This window comes from Thunnus maccoyii, chromosome 7, assembly GCF_910596095.1.
Source record: "Thunnus maccoyii chromosome 7, fThuMac1.1, whole genome shotgun sequence".
NCBI lineage: Eukaryota > Metazoa > Chordata > Actinopteri > Scombriformes > Scombridae > Thunnus > Thunnus maccoyii.
Window position 1 is genome coordinate 13660812 of NC_056539.1, and position 24798 is coordinate 13685609.

At 39.6% G+C, this 24798-nt stretch overlaps 4 protein-coding genes across 4 annotated transcripts; 3 read left to right on the forward strand and 1 right to left on the reverse strand.

Moving 5' to 3' along the window:
- The first annotated feature begins 3697 nt into the window (after positions 1 to 3697).
- Positions 3698 to 9913, forward strand: mob3c (MOB kinase activator 3C). The gene is made up of 4 exons (XM_042416471.1): positions 3698 to 4194; positions 6042 to 6651; positions 8418 to 8620; positions 9488 to 9913. Exons 2-4 carry the CDS (start codon positions 6234 to 6236, stop codon positions 9515 to 9517), a joined length of 651 nt encoding a protein of 216 aa, XP_042272405.1. The 5' UTR covers positions 3698 to 4194; positions 6042 to 6233; the 3' UTR covers positions 9518 to 9913.
- A 453-nt stretch (positions 9914 to 10366) lies between these two features.
- mknk1 (MAPK interacting serine/threonine kinase 1) lies at positions 10367 to 16315 on the forward strand. Its single transcript, XM_042417312.1, has 14 exons — positions 10367 to 10474; positions 11009 to 11071; positions 11585 to 11687; positions 11794 to 11892; positions 12015 to 12112; positions 12361 to 12440; positions 12553 to 12626; positions 13906 to 14010; positions 14110 to 14165; positions 14270 to 14365; positions 14489 to 14683; positions 15370 to 15534; positions 15699 to 15742; positions 15968 to 16315. The coding sequence occupies exons 2-14, from the start codon at positions 11018 to 11020 to the stop codon at positions 16185 to 16187; spliced, it is 1389 nt and encodes a 462-aa protein (XP_042273246.1). The 5' UTR covers positions 10367 to 10474; positions 11009 to 11017; the 3' UTR covers positions 16188 to 16315.
- A 2040-nt stretch (positions 16316 to 18355) lies between these two features.
- On the forward strand, positions 18356 to 20632 carry LOC121900784 (transmembrane protein 275-like). The gene is made up of 2 exons (XM_042417314.1): positions 18356 to 18961; positions 19314 to 20632. Exon 2 carries the CDS (start codon positions 19416 to 19418, stop codon positions 19914 to 19916), a length of 501 nt encoding a protein of 166 aa, XP_042273248.1. The 5' UTR covers positions 18356 to 18961; positions 19314 to 19415; the 3' UTR covers positions 19917 to 20632.
- Positions 20633 to 21555: 923 nt separating this feature from the next.
- LOC121900782 lies at positions 21556 to 22780 on the reverse strand. Its single transcript, XM_042417313.1, has 2 exons — positions 22686 to 22780; positions 21556 to 22240 (listed from the first exon to the last, which is right to left on the reverse strand). Exons 1-2 carry the CDS (start codon positions 22692 to 22694, stop codon positions 21647 to 21649), a joined length of 603 nt encoding a protein of 200 aa, XP_042273247.1. The 5' UTR covers positions 22695 to 22780; the 3' UTR covers positions 21556 to 21646.
- Positions 22781 to 24798: the final 2018 nt, after the last annotated feature.

Here is a 24798-nt window from a genome sequence, read left to right on the forward strand (position 1 = left end):
TCATATAACGAAAAAATATAATAAATACCTAAATTATCATGTTAAAACTAGTCTTTGCATCTGCAATATATACGATAATACAATGAGATAGAAAGCACATCTGAGCTTCCTGTTGCCATGTTTCCTGCTATTGTTTTAACAGCCTTTATCTTCCTCACTGCAGAGGTAATAATTCACTCAACAGTATCATCATTCTGTGGTTTCATATCAATGAATGACAGAACTGATCCCGAAAAAAGATAAGGGTCTCCTTATGCGTCTGTCAAACAACAGAAACCAGATGTTTTACATAGTACACGCTATATAAACCATGCCTCAGCTCAGGTATGTGTTTAGTGCTCAGTATGTTATGTAACACATTTTAAATTAAATACAAAAAGGATATGATGCTGGTTATTTCATGCAATCCGAGTGTTGCAACCTGTTGAGGGGAAGTGGTTTGGATACTCAGCTGACCTCAGGCTGTTTCTAGTGAGCTTCACACCTCTGAAAATGGACCATCTGTATTGAGCCTGCAGCAATGTTGTAGCACAAGGTGTAGAGACATCTACGAAGCTTGTGTGATCATAAATCATCCACCTGTGTGGTAGTAAATTGTCCACCTGCTGCTCTAAGTGCAGGGCCTTCTTTCATCTGGGGCCCCGAAGGTGACCTTTCAAACTAGAGGGGACAACTCCTCCTCCACCATCAATAATCTTTGGATAGTTTCAGTACAGACATGACACATATTTCAACACAGAAATGCACAGAAGTGTTCTAATAATCCAAACAAAGAATTGACAATAAAATTCAAGAATTTGGTGTCTGATTCAGCTATATTAGTAAAATATGTACCTTATATAAATATAAATAATATAATGTGACTTTTTCAAATTTAACATAATGACCTTTTTTACAGTTCAGACCCTACTTTGCCCAAATCAACAGGTACAACTGTTTCATTAAACTTTGTGGGGTTTTTTGGAAGCTTTGTGAGGAATTTGTGGGGCCAGTTTAAGTGCTCAAAGTGACATGCATCATGTTTTTGGTGAATGATGACAGATCACTGAGTGACAATTAAAGGTAAAAGAAGGCCCGACTTGTTGCACTTCCTCTTGAGTCACATTTCTGGTTACTGACAGTAACACTCAGACTAAAACTAGAGCATAGGGCAGCAGCAAACCGCGCATGTGTTTCCTGTGTAGGCCTATGTCATCACTGTTGGGACTTTCTGAAATGTCTACATACATTAGTATCTATACACTTCATACTGTTTTCTTTTTATCTTTATTTTGGCCTTTTTGGTAAGATCTTCTATTATTGTTTATATATATATGAGAAAAAATAATTCCTAAACATTTTAAGACAGTGGCCTCAACACTTTAAATTGAGTTTGGAAAGTAAGACTGATGCTAACTATTGCAAACAACTCAGTACTGCAATCTGACTACTGCCACTTAGACCTACTGTTTGTCAATTTAATTTAAATGTAACACATTAAACAAAGATTTTTTTCCCCCACATTGCTGATCAGTGAACAATATTTAATCACCATTTACACCAAAATCACTGCCAACCCTGTGTCAAAAAATATATTTCTATAGTCTCACAATGTAAATGTTTTTGACACATGAAGGCATGTTATTGAATATATTTTTAAATATTATTGAATATATTTTTAAATATTATTGAATATATTTTTTTAAATATTATTGAATATCTTGTATATTTTATATCTTAAAAAGGGAGTATTTCACTTATTGATTAATTATGACGCTTTGTACTCATTGATAACCTTGTGTATAAAATGTCATAGTAACAGTTATAGTGACCCCAAGTGGTTATGATGGGTTACTGCAACTCAGAACAACTTTTTTTTGGTCTATTTTCTTTTTATTTAAGCTTCCAGTAACCATTGAGTGGTATATGAAAAAAACAAGAAATATATATATATATATGCATATACACACATGCAGTATATATACATACCTATATATGTATACATAGTACACACACATGCATTTATACACACACATATGCACATATATAGAGACAAATTTCTACATTTGAAAAACCAATAAAAGAAAAAGAAAAACAACTTGAATAATATTTATGCCACTGGGGATAGGTCTTAGGTTAAGTCTTCCTATGTTCTGCTCTTCATATGCAGTCAAACAACTCCAACTTTCTTCATATTCCAAAAAAAGAGGAACACCATCAATAGCATCTGCTCCTTGCAAATAATACTTTCTAGCTTCATAATATACAAAACAGATGAAAATTCCTCCAAGAAATATCAAATATCTTGCAATAAAGGTCAGGAAAGCAATAAAATCTAATTTGTGTCTGGTAGAGCTGCTGCTTCAGGGATGATCCCAAAAAGAGGAGTAATAGATGATATATGGATTTAGGAATCTCACCACCTCGACTTAACTATTGGCTTGATTGCTGGTCTAAACATTTTGGGAATGTTCAGATCAGGATTCAAACTGAAGCTGGGTAAGATATTTTGATCCTGGCTAAAACAAATGTATAAATCTAGTTCTGGTTGTCTGCCCTGCTGGCTTTTGATGTGGTTACTCTAATTCAGAAACAGTTATCTACCAACCTGCAACTGTAGCATCTACACATCCAAATGTCTACAGCTTTGTTCTTTCAACTCTTACATACTGTTCATTTGCTGACCCTTCACAGTATCACATCATAATTAGTCTTTACACCTAACTTCTGAACGACAAATCTATTTTTCAGTCATAAATACTTTATCAGTCATTAATAAATGGGTGATTAATCATTAATGAAGCTTTCAGAGGGCAGAGAGAGTGTATTCTCTAGGTTTTACACTATTTGTTTATGGAGAAAAAACAACCACATGATATAATGGACCTTACATAAAACAGGAGAACATTTTTTTAATGTTGAGTTTGTAATTTATGGATCAAATTTAACCCAAAACACCCCCTATGTACAATATATCAGCTGCACAAAAAATAATTTTAAAAATATTTCTATTTTTGAATATTCTGGGTCACTATAGGAAAAGTTATAAAATTTTTAGGCCAAAAGAATGGCGTTTAGGGTGTTTTTATTGCTCTTAAATGTAAAAATGGGTCAAATTTGACCTGCAAAATTATGTAAGGGTTAGATGAAAATCATATAATTAAGCTCAATCTATGTGATCCCCCTGCGGCAAATCTTAACATTTGAACCTGAAACTTGCTTTCACTCTAAATGAGACTTTATCTCATCCTACTGCAGTGTTATCACTCCCAAACTGAGGCAAATTATATCCACAAAGATTCTAGTCAGCTTCTTTTTTGCAGGTTGTGTGTCATTAAACAGCAGAGAAACAGACATCCTCTGCATTTTAGTGGCACCCATTCACCTTCAAGACAAATGGAGCAGTCAGGGCAGCTATCATAAGAGCACTCAACCCTCAAGGGAATAGACTGTCCCAGTCAAATATGCCTTGTTTGTTCATGATTTGAAGGCAGATTCCTCTCAGTGTTTTGCGGAGATTTTTTTGGCAAGTAGCACTTCTATTTAGGGGTGAGTTGACTTCAGTGACAATATCTTAAAAAGGCCAAGAATTCAAATGATATGTTATTTACAAAAAAAAAAAAAAAAAAGAGCAGCATGGACTGCCAAACATCCAGAAACGTTTGTGGGATCGTTCTGCTCCTTCTGTGCTATATGTGGCTTAAGAGGAGGGGTTGTTTTCTCAGGACCTTTACCAGAGGGGGCCGGGCTTCAGTGGGACAAGTGGGCCGGCTGGTCTGCCTACAGGATGAGAAGAAAGGAAAACAAATGGAAAAGAAGGAGTGGGGGTTTGGAAAGGCCTTTTCCAACCCTTCTACTCTTTCAATTTATAGGTCGACCATACACACACCCACATTCAGGCACACACACACATAGACAGCAGCAGCAGAGCCTAGCAGACAAAGTCAGGATGTGACATCATCCACAGGAAGAGAAGCCAAACAACTTTTTCTCTCCTTTACTGTGTTGTCTGTGCTGTGCTGTGCTGCTGAGTGAAGTTGGAGCCTCTCGGTCTGTTAGTGGCCGGCAGAGAGGGAGAGGATCCAGAGGAGCGAGAGGGGGTAGAGCAGCGGGAGCAGGGAGTTTAAAGTCAACGGGTCCGACTCCTGAATCCTCTCTGCCCTTCCCACAACTTTCTACCGCATTCCAGACCCTCTGCTGTAGGATATCAGCCAGGTACAGTGGAGACAGCTTTTTCCATTCTGTAATCTCTGGTTTTATCATCTCCCTCAGACTCTTCCATTTGTTCTTTAAGATTTTTCTTACTTTTTTTCCTATTGTGTCTTGAAGAAAGAACTCTTTTTAGTTTGCAGAGTAAAAGGCAAATTCCATAAAAACCATGAAAGTATGCATGGAGGGTCTGCTAGCCTCAGTACATGATTAGACATGCTTCAGCCTGAGGCTGTTGAGGCATGCAGAGAGACATAAAGGGATCCAAATTAAAGTATAGATCTACCCCACATGCTGTCATCTTTTGTGTAAAGCATTGATGTCTTTGATAACTGACTGTGTTCAAGCTTTATGTTTGGGTGAAACTGAGTTTCCTTGAGTATCATGAGGAGTGAATGAGGCACTGTAACTATGAGCCTTCCTCAGAAGCCCTTTTGTTATGGACGCATTCAGAGCTATCTCATGACCACGTATTCATGCTCCTCCAGTGGTGAGTTTTGAACTGAGATCAGGCAGACAGTGAAAGCTAATGGAAAGAAAAGAACAGCTCTTGCACATCAAATGCTGTCTGCATTTTGAATCATCATGGTTACCCCAGTTTTACTCAAAGAGCAGACAGAACTCAGCAAAACTATTCCTTTAGAAACTTTGTGAGTTTCCTGAAATGAGTTTCTCAGTCAACAAAACTTCAGATTGCAGACGCCCCTGTCAGTACTCACAATGTGGATAAATGTGATGATGCAGAGACAGAAACTTCTGCTAATTTGAGGTACAGAGAAACAGCCACAGGAAATGTTGAGATCAACAGTTCAAAATGGGACTCGGGACACAAATGCGGATATAGTATCATATTGCAACCACAGTCACTTGAATGTGACTGCAGTGTCAAATCTGTGGAGGCAACATATACTGTAATCCTTCAAAGTATGGAAACTGTCTAATACAATGAAATGTAGCCCTGACTATTCTGTGACATACCCAGAGTGTATTTCTTTAGAGCAAGAAACTGTGAATTATAACTTGACTTGAACTTATTTTGTCATAATAAACTACTGAGTTATCAGTTAACAATTATGTTTTATTATCATAACAATCAAGATCCCATTTATTAAGGTCCTGCTCCTAATCAGTATATATAACCTGCCAGATGGCTAATAGCTAACACCTGTTAATAATTTATTGGTTGTTCAATGCACAGGACATATTTGAAAGATGGAGAAAGTCTTTGTTTTTTATCAGTTGTTTCATTCAGTTTAACACCACTGAACAGCCAACTTTTCAAACTTACCCTTTTGTTCTGAATGAGAGTCAAATGAAAGCAGTATACAATGGACATTTTCTCTCACAATGTCTCCCAGCACTGTTTCAGAATGACATTCATTTTCTCAGTTATCCTTGACTCTCCACTGGTTTGATTTTTACTACAACAGAGTGAAACTGCTGCTATTGTTGTCACTGTGTGCCACTGAAAATCTTGTGATAAGGTCATTTTAGTCTTGCAGAGCAGTGGAGGCAATAATTGCACATTTGTAACAGAATTACATTAAAATCATATTATATGGCAGAAAAATAATGTACAGTCTGTACTGTATTTAAGCCTACATGAGTCATTTAACATAATAAATAAAGTTCTTTAAAATATTTAACTTGTGAATTTTGCTAACAGGCCTCCTTCATAGTTTTTATGACAGACAAATACACTTTTGTACCTTTTGTACACAACCTGACAATGATATGTATGGTTTGGAGCTACAGCTTTGATGTTCAAACAATTTTTGCTCATCCTGGACTAAAGCAGTGGACTAACAGGAAAGGAATAAGCCTATGACTTCTCTTGTTGTTCTGTTTCACAGAGACGCCCCACCATTTGAAAACAAGAGCTCCCTACAATCTTTACATGACAGACGCTGACCCCCTGTGACCTGATTTCATAGCTGAGACCAGCCTGGCCCTCTCTCAGGAAGGTCACATTTTATCAAACTCCAAACAAATTATTATCCTGGAGAGCTTATTCTCCCCTTATCTGAGGGGAAACGACTGAGTCAATGGCGCTGTGTCTTGGACAAGTCTTCAGCAAAGACAAAACATTCAGGCCCAGGAAGCGGTTCGAGCCTGGCACTCAGCGTTTTGAACTCTACAAGAAGGCCCAGGCCTCACTCAAGTCTGGTTTGGACCTGAGGAAAGTGGTCCAGCTGCCGGACGGTGAGAACATCAATGACTGGATTGCTGTGCATGTGGTGGATTTCTTTAACAGAATCAACCTGATCTATGGCACTGTTAGCGAGTACTGCACCGAGCGCACGTGTCCCATCATGTCAGGGGGTCTGCGGTACGAGTACAGGTGGCAGGACGGCGACGACTACAAGAAACCCACCAAGCTGCCTGCTCTCAAGTACATGAACCTGCTGATGGACTGGATAGAGTCGCTCATCAATAACGAGGACATCTTCCCCACCAGAGTAGGTGTGTGAGGAGTCTACAAATGAGGGTGTCAGACTATTATTGAGTGTGTAACCTTATACATGATTGAGTCCTGCCTGCACTGCATCAATGCTGAAGTGTCAGCTGAGAGTGTTGTGCTGTTCTCCCTCATTAAGATCTCAAATGGGATGATGAAGGTTCAAGCAGAGGTTAATTAAACAGTAAGGTTGACATTTAGAATAGATTGAATGGGTGACTGTGGTGTTACTTTATCACACCATCAGATTTGACAATCAGCATTCATTGGAGGTGAGAATTTCATGCATAATGGAGGAGTGTGCTTGGCAGTGGTATGTGGATCAGTTGTTAGCACTGACACCAAAATGGCCCTGTGTTTGGATCCAACAGGGGCCTCTCTGTGTGGATTTTGCATGACTTTCCTCTGAGAGCTCTGGTTTCTTCCAGTAGTCTATAGACATGCTAGTTAAATGAAGTTGAAATGAAAATGTCCCATAGTTGTGAATGTGTTGCTTTAAAAAAAACATTTTTTTAGCCCTTTTGATAGTTTTGAGTTCTTTCAGGGTGGTTCACTGCCTTTTGCTCAATTTGTGCACAATCCTCCATGGCCCCGAGCAGGAATAAGAGAGGACAGGAAAATGGATTAAAGGATAGGTTCACAGTTTTTCAGGTCTGTCTTAGAACAACAGTCAGTTGCCCAAACTAACATTGACAGATGTTTTTTTTACGCTGTAATCATTCCTCTTGTTCATACTGGCCTTTAGAAGAGCTCCTCCAAATGTGCTTACAATGTAAGTGATGGAGGACAAAATCCACAGTCCTTGTTTCAAGCAAAAATGTATTTAAAAGTTTATCTAAAGATAATATGAGGCTTCAGCCATCTGAGTTAGTCAAATAGAGTGGATATCTTCCACATTTAGTGTTTTGTGTCTTGATGGACAGTGTTTTCCTGTTCAGCTGCACTGGAAGGATCTTAACAAAAAGAGGAAATATGGCACTAAAAAGACAGTAATTTTGTAAGATGTTGACTTGTTGACTAATTTGAATGGCGTAAGCTTCATTTTTAGCTTCAGATAAGCTTTTTAATACATTTTTGTGCAGAGGGAGGCTTGTGGATTTTGTCACCCATCACTTACATTGAAAGCGCATTATGAAGAGATCTTCTAATGGTCAGTGTGAACAGAAGGAATGATTACAGCAAGAAAAACATGTGTCAATGTTCATTGGGGCACCTGAATATTGTTTTACGACAGACTTGAAAAACTTAGAACTTATCCTTTAATAGAATGAGAATTAGACCTGCAAAGATGTGCTCTACTGCACCTAAATATATAAAACAGCATTTCAGCCACAATAGACCTCCACCAGTTCTCCAACACAAAGCATAGAGGCCCCTTTAAGACTGACTGCGGCCATCTGCAACTGAAATGTTGTGTTTTTACATATTTTGTAATAAAGGTGCAGTGGTGTACTGTGTTACAGCTCATGTTTTCTCTTTCATGCCCACTTTTATCAAAGCTGCGCCTTAAAAAAGGTTGTACTTGGACTGACACATATTGTCCATGCAAATCAGATTTTATTATCAGACATTTTCAGATACTGACTACAGTACTCAAAGATTGATGTTGAGGAAGTATCACATTACTTACAGAATATTACTATTATATCTGCTGAATGATGGGTTTAAATTATAGAAAATTATTACATTTTCATCTCAGATCTAATCAAATAGTTTTTCAGGTGGGAGTCACCTAATCTCTCTAACAACTTTTTCCCTTTCTTCACTGCAGGTGTTCCTTTCCCCAAGAACTTCCAGCAGGTGTGCAAAAAGATCCTGAGCCGCCTCTTCAGGGTGTTTGTGCATGTTTACATCCATCACTTTGACAGCGTCTGCAGTATGGGTGCAGAGGCCCACATCAATACCTGCTACAAGCACTACTACTTCTTCATTTCCGAGTTCAACCTCATTGATCACTCTGAACTGGAGCCCCTGGTGAGATATTGTTGTGACCTCAGATGTGTGAGGGTGAAGAAAGGAAGCAGTAGAAAGAAGATTAGATGGATGTTTTGTATTGGGGGGGTTGTCAGTATCACTCTCATAACTGTCAATCTTGCTGAAAATATCCTGCCATGTAGTTCCACACGTTCGCTGTGGTTGTTTCATCTTCGTGTCAGTGTCTATTCCTGCTAGAGCACAAGAAAATAACACATTTTTGTGTCTGCTGAAACTGCACAGACTACCTGATCACTCACACTGTGGGCAGACAACACATGAACTGCGTCCTCCGTGAAATAATAATAATTTTCCATTTTCCATTCTCTGGGAATGGAATCAACAATTCACTTTCCTCCCCCAATTTTCCATCATGAAAGAAACTCGTTAACTGCTTTGTAGAAAATGGGCTGGTTTGAGGCAACAGCCCTCATAAGAGAAGTCGCTGACTTTGTGCAGTCATAATGAGACAGAGTTTGTATAGTAGTTGCTCTTTTCCAACAAAGGGGCCTCCACCACATATGAGCAGATGGAGAATGGTGCTCCGAGCCTCAATAAAAGGCTTTGGTTATCATCATTATGAAGCCCTGGCTGTGTAATTCCCCTTGCAAAGTGAAATAGGGATTCAACATTTATGTCAACACACAGCAGGAAAGATAAATATTACAAGCAGACCCTGTTTTATTGTCCTACCTTTAGTACCTGAGGCAATTCTAGGAACCACAGCTTTGTTTCACACGTTTAGATAATGTACACTTGACTATTCATCATACTTGAAAATGTAGATTGCATTTCATAACACATCATTCATCTCCTTCAATATGAATGTGATCTGTTTAACATGTCCTTTATGTTCTCTTCCTACAGAAAGAGATGACCGAGAAGATATGCACATAAACAAAAAACAGACGAAGGAGTCAACAATCTCTCTGAGCCCCGTGAGAAACCATCAGCTTCAAAACACTCAAAACAAAGAACTGATTTACTCAAATTTGTATGAGTGGTTCGCGGAGCATAACTGGGAAGGCCCGCTAACCTACCACTTTTTCAGATGGTGGTGCTGTCCCTTCACAGAGGTTTTTACTTACAGTACTAATTATGGTGCTGTGATGTTACCATTATATGACTTTGTGTTGGAATTATAACTCTACATCTCTCCTGTATGCTTTGTCTTTCTTCCTGTGCATGTTTGTTTATGTTTGGCCTTTTATACATGATTTTATATACAGTGTTGAGTCTTGTTTTGATGAATGAAAGTTTGTATTTTATTTTATGTCATGTTTCATAAAAATACAGTCTAAAATGATAGAAGTTGTTGCATGTGTCTTTATTTAACGCACTTCTTCAGACAAGATATGTACAAAAACACTGTTCAGAATGAATAAGCTACTCAGATTTTTTTGACAATTTATGATTTATTCATATTCTATTCATAATTTATGATTTATGATAGATTTTACCTGAGAAATAAATTAAGAGTGACATAAGCAAAATAATAATAATGATGAAATACTACAGGTATGTGGTGTGAGACGTATCCTTCCTTAACTGATGACCTTCCAAACCACTGAAATGAATATATAAAGATCATCATCATGCCCAAAAAATCCCCTCTACGTGGAGTGAGGCGTGGCGGGGAATCGAGCCAAGTGACGTGGCAGTGACAACAGATTCTCGACCAATGGGAGAAGGAGGTATGCAGAAAGAGGCGGGGCAAACGTCTGTTTATGTGTTTTCCCGCCCTGTGCGTCACTGACTTGTCTGACTGATGAGTCCCAGCTAGCAATGGATGCCAGCATCAGCTGTCAGAGGCTTTGACAAAGGGAATTCGCCCGGTTTGGACACAGAGTTCAGGTGAGAGTCATTTATTGCATTTAAATTTTTTGCTTTAACGGTACTTGACTGCACTATGAATAAATAAAAAGCTTACGAATTGACGTTAATCGGAAGAAGAAGCTAGCTAGGGCGTTGTGCTAGCTAGCTGGAGCTAACGAGAACAACAGCATCGGATCGTACGGTTTGTTTGTTTGTTTTCTAGTCTTTGACACGGTGTCGTGTTTCGGTAACGGTGCCTAGACTTGTGCAACAATGGTGATAATATATTGTTTTGCTGACAGTAACGTTACACACTCACCGACTTGAATTTGATAACGTTAGGGTTTCATAAGGACATAAAGAGCTGGCATATTTAGTATAGTTATTATAGTTTAATTTAACGTCAGACAGAAAAACTGCATAAAAACTGCTCTTTCAGTGATTGATGGACTCGTGTGTGTTTTAGCTCAAACCCTTCCCCGTCATTTTGATCTGTCTTGTTATTGTGTATATGTACATCTATGTTGATGCAGCATATTACAGACTAACATTATATCTGTGACGTGTCCTCAGTTGGCAGATATGGTGAGGCACAGCGTGATGACGGAGTTGCAAGCCTTCCAGCACTCGCTCCAGGTAGGATCTGAACTGGTTACACTGCTGATTTCAATACCACAAACTTCCTGAAGTTGTCATGTTGTCATGTTGTGTTAGATACAATCAGGCTGCCAGAAATGAGTCCACAGACTGTCAAGGTTATCTCCACTGAAACATAGAAGTTTCATCATTCTCAATGAGTCATGCACTGTGGCTTGTTGTGTAAATGCTTCTGGTAATGTCCAGGGTTAGATAAAGGCCTGTCATGGTGTTTCCTGTGTTCTCAACAGGCCACTGGTTTGGCAGGTTGCCAGAGGGGAAGATAGGTTGTAACAGTAATTATACAACTTTGTAGTTGCTGTTGTCCATCTGTGTTGGCCAGTTGGAGACTGTTTAGAAAGTCAAATGAGTATTTCACTGTAAACAAAGTAGAGGATTATGTATTCCTTCTCGTGCTGTCTCTACTGTACCACCACCTGATCTCAACGGCTACTCTCGCACTTTCCCTCCCTCTTTTCCCCCTCCCATGTGGCCTCCTTCTCTCTGTTACAGGGGAACTCCCTGGCTGTGGGCCAAGTAGGGCAGAGATGTGGGGAAGTTCAGGAGAACAGTAATGCTTCAGAGGACAGACAGCACCTCTCCCAAGTCACAGCAGGTACAACAGCTCTATTAATCAGAGCAGCGTAACACACTGGCAATGTCTGTGCTGTTTTATCTCATTTTGCTTGCGTATGTATTTTGCTTCTTCTGTGCTGATATAGAAATTGAGAAAAGCCAGCCAGTAAACATCCCAGATGCAGCTAAAAGAAAGAAGAAGAAAAGAACTAGAGCAACGGACAGCTCCACAGGCACTTTTGATGGTAATGAATCTGATATTATTGTGAGACGTACTGTGCCGTATATGGAAAAAGAGACAATGTTTTGTTCTTTTTCGCTACTTGTCAAACACCTACTCATGTCTCATGTGCCACATTTTCCTCAGACCTTTACAAGCTGACAGATGAGGTGCTCGGTCAGGGGGCTTATGCGAAAGTTCAAGGATGCATAAGCCTGCAGAATGGACAGGAGTTTGCTGTGAAGGTGAGTTAGGATGTTTTGAAGGCAACACACACAACAAAAGCTAACAAAGTAAGATATTTTAAAAGCCTATAGCTTGCTGGTTTACTGAGCATCCAAGAAAATAATTTAACAAACACAGATGCAATCACAAATGGAACAGAATTATAAAAAAAATGAAATCAACATTGCAAGTTTAAAACTATGAAAGCAAAATGTTTTCATTTTTGTTTGGGTGATTAATAACTTCCTGTCTGTTTTGGTTTACACAGATCATAGAAAAGAGTGCAGGGCACAGCCGCAGCCGAGTCTTCCGAGAAGTAGAGACGCTCTACCAGTGTCAAGGAAACAAGTGAGTGTATTCATTATGAGACATACAGTACATGAAACATGTTTAATTAAATTTAAAAAAACAGCACACAATGAAAAACAGATTCTAATCAATTGGAAATATTTTGATCCAGGAACATTTTGGAATTGATCCAGTTCTTTGAAGACAGCAACTGCTTTTATTTGGTGTTTGAAAAGCTGCGCGGAGGTAAGTTAAAATTAATAATTTAATAACTATAGATCTGCACATAGGCGCCTGAGCAATGGAACAAATGTATCCCCATTGTTCATTTAGGAGGAGCAAAGTTATGGTTTTGATACTCCCCTTTTTGTCTTTTTAAAAAGTAAATGTATCATCATACAGTCCCCACAATCAGGTCATTATATTTAAGCAGCCTTCATTAATGACGATTTTACCACTTTTAGCAACTGACAAAAACAGGGAATAAAAAACATTTTTGGACCCTTTGAGTTGGTTCAGTCGAACCATCGCTGATCGATCGGAGCAGTGACAGACAGACAGAGCTGTGCTTTTCCTCACAGCATAAAAAATATCTGAATTAACAAACAGTCAAATGTTCACAGATGGAAAGTGACTTATTTAGACTTCTACAGAGTACTTTGCTTTAGTTTCAGTGTTAGTCAGACTTTGGATGGAATTATTTTTAAATACAAGGACTCATCGTTCTGTGTAATTATCTCTCCTTTCATCATTATGATTATTTTCTCATACAGAGTAAATGAAAGGCACAAGTTTACTCTAGCAGTAGGGGTGGTTTTGCAGTGAGGTCTAGTCCTCAAATAAAATGACCCTTTTAAGTTTTAAGGAGCAAAAGTCACCTTCTGTGCATTAAAACAGTCCTTGATTTGAGATAATGTAAGTTAAAATGATCTGCTTTTGAAGTTATAATTATTCATTCCTTTATACTTTTTGAGAACAGCAACTGTCAGGTTTAACATTGTTTAACCAGGTTTAATTATACAAATCATATTGTGATGTGTTGTAAGACTATTTCATTTCTATACATTATTTGTCCTTGTTTAACCTTGAAGATGGCCTAGTAGCCTGCAACCTACTACTATTTTAGGCTACATAATGTTTTTATAAATGTAATTTCAAATATGAAATAACCAATCTTATAATCATTTTCTGTCCTGATCCACCCAATAATATACTGTTCTTGATTCATTCTTAGTTTTTATAGCACCCTCAATCTAACTAATCTAGACTAGTGCAGGTGGCTGTTTCTTGACTTGAACCAAGAGGTTAGGTGATGTAGAAATGCATGAAATTTTTATTAAATTACAATTTATTTACATTTTTTTTTCTCAGGGATGACCCCCAGACTCCCTGCCAATTATGTATCTTTCTAAGTTTGCTCCCCCATTAACCAGGCGCTCATGGATCTGTATACATGTAGCTCTTTCAGATGACTTCTTATGGAGACACACTTATTGCCACGAGTGATTTTCTTTGCTTCCCTCAGGCTCCATTCTTACTCACGTCCAGAACCGAAAACACTTTGACGAGCTGGAGGCCAGTAAGGTGGTGAGGGACATTGCCCAAGCTCTTGACTTTTTACACACAAAAGGTAAGCTGACAACCAAACAGCCAACGTAACAAAGTCCAAAGAGAATAACTAGGTCTTTAAAAAAAGAGTTTGTCATGGTAACAATGTGCTTTCCCACAGGCATTGCCCATAGAGACCTTAAGCTGGAGAACATCCTTTGTGAATACACTGATCGAGTAAGTGACTTTTAAAGGACAGGAAGCTTTCAGGAGGACATTACTTATTGCCAAAGGTGTAGACTATCACAGTATAATAATGTTTTCCATCCGTCTCTAATCAGGTGTCGCCAGTAAAGATCTGTGATTTTGATCTGGGAAGTGGAGTGAAACTCAGCAGTGCCTGTACACCCATAACGACTCCAGAGCTCACCACACCGGTAACAGCCTGGTTTTGAATTTATAGCTGAACACACACACAATATCAGAAACTGAATCAATCTAATGAATGTCAGTTATTTGACTCTTCTGAAGAGTTTTAATTTTTTTTCCATTTTAATTAGTGTGGCTCAGCAGAGTACATGGCTCCAGAAGTAGTGGAGGTGTTCACTGATGAGGCCTCCTTCTACGACAAGCGGTGTGACCTTTGGAGCCTCGGAGTCATCCTCTACATTCTGCTGAGCGGCAGCCCCCCCTTCACAGGGAACTGCGGCACTGACTGTGGGTGGGACCGGGGAGAAACCTGCAGAGCCTGCCAGGTATGCTCGACCGTTCAGACTCTGCAGTGTCTACGTGTCCATCTCGTGTGACAATGTTTTCACTTCCTACCATGGTTATTGCGCAAAAAGGTACAGAATACTTCCTTTGTCACTCTCTGTCATGTCGAAACTGTTATTTCTCCACGTCAGTCATTGTATTGTTAATTTTGCAATAGAAGCAGTAACATGAAAGTTTTCGTGTCCCTCCAAAATTCAACCAATCAAAACTTTTGAGAAAGCTGCTGCAAAATCAAGCATTTTTGATCACAATAATCACAAAAAACTCCACGAAATCCTGGAGGGTCTAATGAACAAGGCAGGATATTAGTTACACATTGTTTTGTAATTTTGTAATAGTAATTATAGTATTTGTGTCTCTTAGCTTTGTCTCAGTCTTATTAAAGTTCTGGACATGAATCATTTTCCTCTGTTGTCGCCTGATCACCGTCTGACTCTGGCTGTAATGTTATCTCTCTCCTGGCTAAGAAGACACATGTAGTCATCAGCAGATTTCTGCCAAAAATTGTGACTGGTGTTTGCTTCATTTCAGATAGCACTCACCCACAGGCTCTCTAATCCAAATTTGTGTGTGGAGAATGTTGTGTCTCTGCTTCACTACTCATACTTTACAAAAACATTGATAGTTGTACAGTATAACAGGATATTGTGTAATGTTCTCTCTTCAGAGTCACCTGTTTGAGAGCATCCAGCAGGGCAAGTATGAGTTTCCAGACAAGGACTGGGCTCACATCACAGGGGGGGCCAAGGATCTCATAATTAAGCTGCTGGTTCGGGATGCCACTCTGCGCCTCAGTGCTGCTCAGGTCCTCAAGCACCCTTGGGTGCAGGGGGTAGGTATCAATACATCTGTGAACCAAAATAGCTGATTTGTATTGGGCACTTTAATCTTGTGTGACATACAGTAAGAGTACTGTGATTCTTTTAGTGTTCATTTCCAAAATAGCAATTACATCTTTTTACTTAAATATTACATCTTTCCTTTTCATTTCTACAGAACGCTCCAGAGAGAGGTCTTCCAACTCCTCATGTTCTACAGAGGTATGACAGACAGCTTGGAAACTGAAATCCAGTGTATTTATGAAGTGCTTTAAACTAAACAGGTCAATTATTTTGTGGTTTACAGAGGAACAAAGATTAAGCCAAGATAGCGGAGTGTATTTGTGTGTATGAAGGGACAGGAAAGCGCTAATCATTTAGGATAGTTCAGATGGTTTAAAACAATCCACTGTCTCAAATTGTCTTCCGCCTCCTCCCACCTTCCAGGAACAGCAGCACCAAAGACCTGACCCAGTTTGCAGCAGAAGCCATCGCCTTTAACCGGCAGCTATCCCAGCACGACGAACAGCAGGGGGACGTCGGAGCCATCGTTTGCTCCATGAGGCTTTCCCCTCCTTCCAACTCCAGACTGGCTCGCAGACGGGCACAGTCCAACGCCCTACGCACCAGGGACTTCGCACCCGCCTCTGATGACCTCACAGCCTGAAGGACCAGCGCTGAAGTCCCCTCATCTTGTTTTCTGACTGATTTTTAGCCTCTGCCTACTCCGTGTGTGTGTGTGTGTGTGTGTGTGTGTGTGTGTGTGTGTGTGTGTGTGTGTGTGTGTGTGTGTGTGTGTGTGTGTGTGTGTGTGTGTGTGTGTGTGTGTGTGTGTGTGTGTGTGTGTGTGTGTGTGTGTGTGGTTTTCATAGGGAGCCTCACAAGGTCAGCCACACAGTATCAGAAGTGACTAACTGTTCCTGGTGTTAAAGCTCTTTCCCATGGCCAGTAATCTTATCACCTAGACAGAGTTTGAGCACCGGGGGAACAGTTAATCCTCGGCTGACACCTCCTAATTGAAAACATGGTTGAAACTCCTGAGATTTGTCCAGGAAAAAAAAAAATGTTTTAAGCTACCTGAGTTTTAAACAAGGACTGTTTCGTTTGAGAAGAGCTTTGGGTTTTTCCCAAATCTTTCTTCACAGATTGATTTATTGTTTTTTAATACAACTGATGATGACCTAACTACAACAGAAACCGCTCTTTATGCCAGCAGTTTATTTAAAAAACCCAGTCAGTACATATCAGTATCAACAAAGCATTACATGGGTTCTGCAAATATAAGCAGCTGTTGCTGTCCTAATGCCATATTATCTTATTTTAAAGGTTTTATTTTGCTGTTGTCCAACTGTGAATTGGTTTATATTTTATTTAAATGTTACTGCTTATTAGTTACTGGAGAAAAGGGATGATCTTTTTACTTTTGCTTTTTTATAGCTCTTAAGTGTATGTGATATGATGTGTGTGTGTGGATGTATGGTTTAAATGATAAAATTGGACTGAACTTTAGAGAATTTTACTCACTTAAGTCACTCTTGTCTAGTCTACGTCTGATGTTTTAGAAGAGTATAGGTAGAACTTAACAGGAAAGAAGAAGGGATTCAAGTTGTGTGATCAAAATTTTTTTTTTTATTATATCTTTTTATTTCTAGCTTTCACTTCAACACAAGCTACCTGTAGCACTCATGTACTTTAACATAAGTCACTTGCTTAGTTTAACTGAAAGAAAGGAAGAATATTGTATCATAAATCAGTCTTGTCCAAAAATGTGAATTGGACAGTAATACAGTAATATTTATCTTTTAAGAGGATTTAACACATTTAGTTATCCTCCTCAGAGTCCAACATTACCTCCGGCTCTTTTTGCACCACGTCTTTGCACATTTTCTGTTGTACAAATACAACACCATCCCCCCAAAAAGACGTGCTCAGTTAGTCTCAATGATCTCATACCTCCAGGGTGTTTTCAGTCTGAATGAATTGAAATGTGAGAAATGCATTTGTTCCAGGTTGTGTGATGAGACTTAAAGGTGATCTGTGAATAGTTGATGTTACAGTTGATGGTGAGAGAGGATCCTATATTGGTGTTGAAGGGATTTATTTTTATACTAGTATTTGTATCTTGTTCAGTTTGTGCTATTTTTGGTTTTGACTGTGCCACTGGAAAGAAGGATGGATTAACCAAGCTAAGACTTCCCTGTCTTTGATTTTCTTGGGGTCATCAGGTTGCTGTTACTTACTTTGGATCCCTTTTTTTAAGAAATATTTTTATTTTTTTTATTTGTGAGAGATTAGTCTCATTCATTGAAGACCCAGCCTGTTTAAATGGGGTCACTGATGACCGTCTGTCATTTCCCCTAACCCTTTTAACTTTGTGTTACCCACCAAATGACATGTCCCCCTGATTTCACACTGTTGCCATGGACACCCCATCCCTATAGCAACTAAGGGCCTTCATAGGCTCACAGGAAGAGATGTGCTCAGAGTGAATACACACATTAGGAAACAACCACTTGCTATGTTAAAGCCCTCTCGCTCATTATGAATCATAAAAGGACTTGTTTGTTTTCCCCCATTAACTGTAATGGCATCAAATGAGATACAGTAATTAGTATGCAATTATGGACTCCCACTGGACATTTTGTCAAAGGGGTCCTATTCATAAAGCTCTCAAGGAAGGGCATATTTTCACTGGTATGCTGTGTTCTCAATAAAAAACGATCCTTAACATCTTATCTTGTCTAATCTGTTTGACATAAATGAAACATTTTATTCATTAATCCATGTACAGCAAAAATCTGATACGGGAGTTACGAGCAAATACATTTCACTTCCATTGTAGTAGTTTTATTTTGCTGCTGTCATTTAGTGACGGTTCTTTATACTGTCTGAATGCTGAGAGGATGATGAAGAGACAGGAAGAGGGTGAGATTAAACTGCAGACATTGAGGAAATAGCATTGCTCTGACTGAAGCTGTGTCCTTGTTAAAGACTTCTTTTAAAGCATAAAAGAGGAGCAGCATTGGCTTCCATGAACCAGGACTGTTAAAGCATCTCAGGACCAGATGACCTAATAACAGATAATGGATTTCAACAGAAGTAACTGAAGAGCACCCATTCTCTGTTCTTGTGTTGTTACTGATTTTTCAGAGCATCCTCAGTATGACAGATGTCGATTTGCTCTGTACAGATGCAAACAACTTAATGACTTCATTGGGTCCGATTTGATTGGCCCGTTTGTTTAAAAGGGCTCTACTGCGCCTCCAGTGGTTAATCCTTCATTACAACTTGTGGTGTGCGGGCGGGAGCGCGGCAGCTCACTCTCCTCCTCACCTGCTGGAGTGAAGCATCACCTCGGCTCCAACTCCCCGATTCCTGCACCGTATGATGGACGGACGAAAGAAGGCATGAAAACAAACAAGATTATGCGTTTGATATAATGTAAGTGACAGTGAGAATAGTGCACAGTTATGTCGCTGTATGGTTGTTTTCACAGTGCAAACTGTCTAGTAGCGTGACCTGTGTGGAAAATGTGGTGTGCGCTTATGTTTTGTCATATAATCAGATCATTACCACAATACATAATGTTGCCTTAAGCAGTGCACCAGTAATTGGTTTGTGCGTGGAACTAATTTAGTTGAATTTGCAGGAAACGTTTATAGCTTTTAAGCCTTTTTGCAGGAAACGTTTATAGCTTTTAAGCCTTTTAGAAGTTATTTTATTAAATGTCACAGAAACATTAAAGGTGTAGAAAAGCTTCTAAAACTAAACACATTCTCTCTTTTCTCTTCAGCCACTTCTCCATCATCTCTCTCTCTCTGAGGTGATGAGTTCAGCAATCAGTCGTCCATCTGGTCTTCAGCTTCTCTGGATCTCACAGAGCCCTCCATGAGACATGGTGCTACCTGAAAAAACCTCCAGACCCTCTGCTGCCAAGAAGGTCCCCAAGCAGCGCCCCATGCAGCACCAGAGCCTGCCCTCCCCGGCCCTGTGCTGCGCCTGCGGCCTGTGCATCATGCTGGCTGGCATCAATATCACCCTGGTGGGAGCCTTCGCCTTTGGCACCTTTATCCCGACCGGCAACCCCCCCATCATCATCGGGCCTCTTCTTTTATTGGTAGCTCTGGCTTTCTTCACAGCGTGCTGCGTGGTCAGCAGGAGGCCCCCGGCCCACATAGCTCGCAAGGCCAAAGGGGGCGAGAAGTGGGGGCTGATGCGGATGGGGGTGGCAGCGTTTGAGATGGAGACCAGCGAGCACACACTGCAGGATACCACGGCTGTGCAGCTCAGCCCCACCAACTCCCCCAGCTCCTCTCACAAGTCCAGCTCCAGCCACGGGAGTGATGCCGCTCCGGCTGACTGTCAGGAAGGAGCGAGTGAGCTGATATCAGAGTAACCCCACCTTGACCTCTGACAGCAGGGAGAGCACTCTCACACAGATGCTGCCTGATCAGGACACTTCCTCTACATAGCATGGATGTTTCTCTCCAACCTGGCCGTTTACACACATGCAAACACTGTTTGACAGGATGGAAATGTCTGATATGATTGACAAGACTGATTTAAAATGAGACTTAACACATGAGTGGCCAGCAGTTTCTGAAATGTGTTGTGCAAAACCTCTCTGATGATGGCTTATTCGTGTGTGTTACAGTATGTTGAATGTATATTTCTCATTCCCAGGATGTATATTACAGAACAAGGAACTGGAAGAAGAGATGATACTTTTAATCCAAGTGCCTGTTTGTGTTCTTCTTGTTGTATTAAACATCCAGTTAGAGCAGATTATCCTGCATTTATGTCCTACTGTATGGATCAACTGTGGTTAGTGCTTGTCACCTTATACATGGGGAAGAAGACGACGAATGTGTCCAGCCAAGCTTCACTGAGTCATGGAAGCTGTTCCCTGTGTAAGCCTGGTAAATCTCAGCCAGTTTTTTACTCACTTTGACAGAACTGCTATTCTTTTTTTTTTTAATGTGTAAAGCTGAGCTGTTGTAAGATGGATATTTAAGAACAAAGTGTTTTACCTGTTGTGAATTTCTTTGTCATGTTGTGGTGCCATGATTATTATAGTTACTGCTGATGTTAATACATCACATTTTATAAATAAAGCTGAAATTGTCCTTGATTATAAGTCATATGGTGCATTTCTGTTTAAAAACCTCACTAAGTCAATGACTGTGACTCGAGGGACGATTTCATAATGAACAAAAATTCAACAAACGCAGACCCAAAGCCATAAAAGACACAATAACACATACATGAGTAAGGAAGGTGGGCATATAGGTTGTGAAGATAATTCGCTCTTATCTGAGAACAGCCAGCGGCGGCAGTGCAAACAGCTCCCTCCTAACATGTCAGCCATCACTTGGCATCTGACCCAACAGCTGCTGGCAAAGGCGAGAGCCCTGTTTACTCATCATTATACATCTGTCGTCCACAAACACAGTGAGACATACTGAATGTGATCCCCGCACACAGCTCAACCGCTGGAAAACAACAGAGCAGCCACCGCCTCTTGTTGTTGCTGTCCCTTTGTGTGTTGATCATGCCTCATGAATGGCTACAGGCAGGCAGTGTGGGTGTCTGTAGTTATCCAGTGAGTCAGAAATACAGCCGTTAGTGTTTCTATAAAGGGGATGACAGGTCTTGGCAACCTGAGCTTATTTTACTAAACTAGTGAGATGAGGTCGTGTTGCTCTGGAGGGTGGCGCGGTGGAATTAATAGAGTGCACAGTTGCTTTTAGCTGCATGCAACTCCTCAGGATACAGTAACAGCAACTTTTACACTAACAATGTTCTATTTCAGTCTCCTACTTGTGTTTTTGATTATTTATTTCCTCATTTAGTGTAGTAAATTTTGCTTAAAGACATGCAGGACATGAATGAGACATGTTATCAGATGAATGTGAATATGAAACATTCTGTCAGTCTTTCAATAGCAACAATACTTGATATAAAACTTGAGTGTAATATTTCATTGTGATCATCGTTGAATCCGGGTCCATCAATAATGACACATTCACAGAACACATCTTTTTATTTAATTAATTCAGTATTTACAGTATTTACAAATGACAGACATTCTGTGTGAAATCAAGCATTGATTGTTGGTGATAAAGTTCATTCTTCACGTTCCAGCTCTTCATCTGTGTAGCAGGGAGAAGAGGAAGAGGAGAGAGTGAAGGAGGATTTGGATGGACTTCCGAACTCGTCGTTGTCCATCTCACTCGCTGGTCTCTTGTAGCTGCAAGAGGCCGTGTCAGGTGTGATATTGCCTAGCTCCCTTTTCTGGTTTAGGAGAGTGTCAGGGTCCACAAATTCGCAGTACAAATGATCCCAGTTTTGTGTGCTGGTCTTGTTTTCTGTCTGCACAGGGCTGTCATTAAGTCCCGGGCTGGCTTTGTCCACAGTGCATGGCTCACAGCAGGGGGCCTGCTGAGGCAGACTGGGACTTGAGGCAGCCTCCTGGGCTGAGCGAGGACCAGAAATCCCCTTTAGGATCAATCTCAAACCAGTGGGGTCACTGGAATCATTAAAGAGGGAAGATTCCCATAGAAAGTCTTCAGAATGAGGGACACTGTCTGGGGGACACAGGTCAAGATCTCCATCAAGACGAGCGGCCCTCAGTTTGGCACCAAGGTGGAGAATGATAGGTGACCTCTCAGTTAGAATGAGCCGGGAATCATCCTCTCGTTTACTGTGTACATAGAGAAGCTGGAAAATTGACAGTGGAGTTCGTTTTTAAAAACATTCTCCTCATATTGTAAAATATATATATAGTGCAGTGACTTTAAAGTGACACCCAAACTCCGCCATAGGCTTAAAGGTTGCAATTCAGCTTCTGTTGTAACTGACATTAATGTAAGATGAATAAAGCTGCTTTCTCTAGGAGAAGGAAGGAATTCACTTTCTGCATCCACTTTCTAAGCCTACTGATAGTGAGAGTGTGATGCCTGAAGGTTAAATTTTTGGGCATTTGAGTGACTATATTTGAATATTGTCTGCATCTGCTTCACATTGAGGTATAGTAACTGAAACAGTGGTTATATATAAAACAGTTTCACTTATTAACAAGCTTTAGCCATGGTTTAAAATAGATGTCTGGATGTCTTTTGTCTTGAACTAGCCATATCAAATCAACAACATAAATCTTTCTTACCTTCGCCATTTTCACAGTAAGTAGATTGCAGTTTTCTTACAAGAGTTGTTAGGATTTGATAATAAATAACAACAGTGTATGTTTGAGTGTGTATTTTTAACAGTTTGCTGATAGATATTTGAATTCTATTGTTTTGTTGCGTCATCAGTTGTTGCCATGGTGAAATGGATCAATAGATTCTGTGTTTACTCTCAATTTGTCTAATATGTCTAGATACACAAGTAAAAGTACTGCATGGTTTTCCATTACATAAGCACAGAACAACCTTGACAGTCCCTTGAAAATTCTTTGAGTAAAATATGAAATATATGATCGAGCAAAAAGAAAACATCCCATCTACAATCTCAAAAGGACGTTTTGAAAAATGACTTCTGGAAAGCAGAAGTCATTGACAGAGGTCCTAACTGGTCTGTCCCAGGTGTTTTAGACTCTATGTTGCGATCCTTTCTAATAAACACCCAGCAGAGGGTTTCTGGTGCTATCTCACCCCTGAAGGCTAACACAACACAATCGACAGAAAAGATAGCAGAAGCCATCATTGTCATTTAAGGGGGTTATGTCACCATATTTCACCAGATTGAGCCTATATAATGTTGGCCAGTGTATTGTCATGGTGTTGGCAGTTATTCACTGATATATGAATTGAATTCTTGTTGCTCTGAGGGATGGCAGTGGAAATCCAATTGTAACAATCAGACAAAAGACCATTTGAAAAAAAGTGTTGTGTGTGAACAGCAGATATATGATTTGTGCCACTTTTATGTTCATATTACCTGTAGAGATTTTATATTTCCCTGCATCTATTTCCTGTACTGGAGCCACACCAGCATCTTGCACTGTGTTGCTCTTCAAATTGTTCATCATATGATTATTTATTGTCAATGAAGCTCGTCTTACATAATTGATAAATACATGAAATAGCTGTAATTTGCAAGACAATCTTCATCTCATCCCAGCTCACTCATTAAAGTAATGATTTGTGAATTTAATACTGTTGATAGTGAGGCAGAAGGCTCATAATCACATAAGTGCCAGAGAGAGCTGAATGACTCATGAAAGGCCGTGGCAGAGGCTATTACGTTTATGTAAATAGCTCCCATTAGAAAGAGGAACGTGGAGCTTCATCATATCATTCAAAGATAAAAATTACCCCAAAACAATTCAGCTCCATGTGACAAAGATCAAGCTACAGCCAGTCTTATGACTCCACCTTGTGGAGAGAAGATGGTAGGCCCTATTAGTCCTCATGAGGAACTACTGATAAAAGAATCCTTCAAAGTAATAAAAAACAGCAGTCATGCATCACACAGCCTGTAATTTAAAAGAGATGTAAAACTGCAACAGTCTAATCAAGTTAATAAATGCTTTCATTTTAAGACACATCCTCATTTCCGCCCATTTTTAGTTTCAAGCATGCAAGATTACACTCTGTGATCATTTTGATTATAGCTGCATTATATTTATGCTATTCTTATATGTTCTATAAATAAGAAACACTATCTAAAAGACATTTTTGCAGATTTTGCTGCAGTGTAAACTGCAGGAAACTATTAATGTATTTCACTGTCTCCAGTACTGTGTTTTGGCACTAGAGAGCAGTATCGCCATTCACACAGTGTCTCTGACGTCCTCAGCCAGATGAGGTTGGTGAGAAGATTTACCAAGTTTGTTTTAAGCTTATTATTTAGTCTTTGGTCTCGATATGATGTTGAATGATACTAAAATTAAAACAACACCCTTAGATTATTCAAAACCTATCAGAACATTTAATTATATACTCAATTGTTATAGTGTGTTTTTATTATATTGTCTCTCATGAAAATCTGTTGCCATTTTATTAGGTGCACATAGCTAGAAGTAATTCAGCCAAATACAGCAGCACTGCAATAATTCCTGCCTTTATGAAGATTATAATGTCATTTTGGAGGCTGCAGTTTGCAATAGCCTAGTGTTTAGGCTACTTGAATTGCATTATACTGAGGAGTGTATTTAAATGGGGTGGAAAAATATTAGAAAGCTCTCTCAGTAATATTACAGGACTTTAGGCATTCATTTTTGCTAAGTGTACCTTGTAAACTGGCCACCAAGTGTGAGAGATTGAAAAAAGCTTATG

What these genes read in the sequence shown, in the direction of transcription:
- mob3c (XM_042416471.1), top strand. Translation starts at nt 6,234, where the DNA reads ATGGCGCTGTGTCTTGGACAAGTCTTCAGCAAAGACAAAACATTCAGG. An exon ending in CATCTTCCCCACCAGAGTAG is followed by an intron (nt 6,652 to 8,417) that starts GTGTGTGAGGAG and finishes TCTTCACTGCAG; the next exon opens with GTGTTCCTTTCCCCAAGAAC. An exon ending in ACTCTGAACTGGAGCCCCTG is followed by an intron (nt 8,621 to 9,487) that starts GTGAGATATTGT and finishes CTCTTCCTACAG; the next exon opens with AAAGAGATGACCGAGAAGAT.
- mknk1 (XM_042417312.1), top strand. Translation starts at nt 11,018, where the DNA reads ATGGTGAGGCACAGCGTGATGACGGAGTTGCAAGCCTTCCAGCACTCG. An exon ending in GACAGGAGTTTGCTGTGAAG is followed by an intron (nt 12,113 to 12,360) that starts GTGAGTTAGGAT and finishes TGGTTTACACAG; the next exon opens with ATCATAGAAAAGAGTGCAGG. An exon ending in TGACTTTTTACACACAAAAG is followed by an intron (nt 14,011 to 14,109) that starts GTAAGCTGACAA and finishes GCTTTCCCACAG; the next exon opens with GCATTGCCCATAGAGACCTT.
- LOC121900784 (XM_042417314.1), top strand. Translation starts at nt 19,416, where the DNA reads ATGGTGCTACCTGAAAAAACCTCCAGACCCTCTGCTGCCAAGAAGGTC.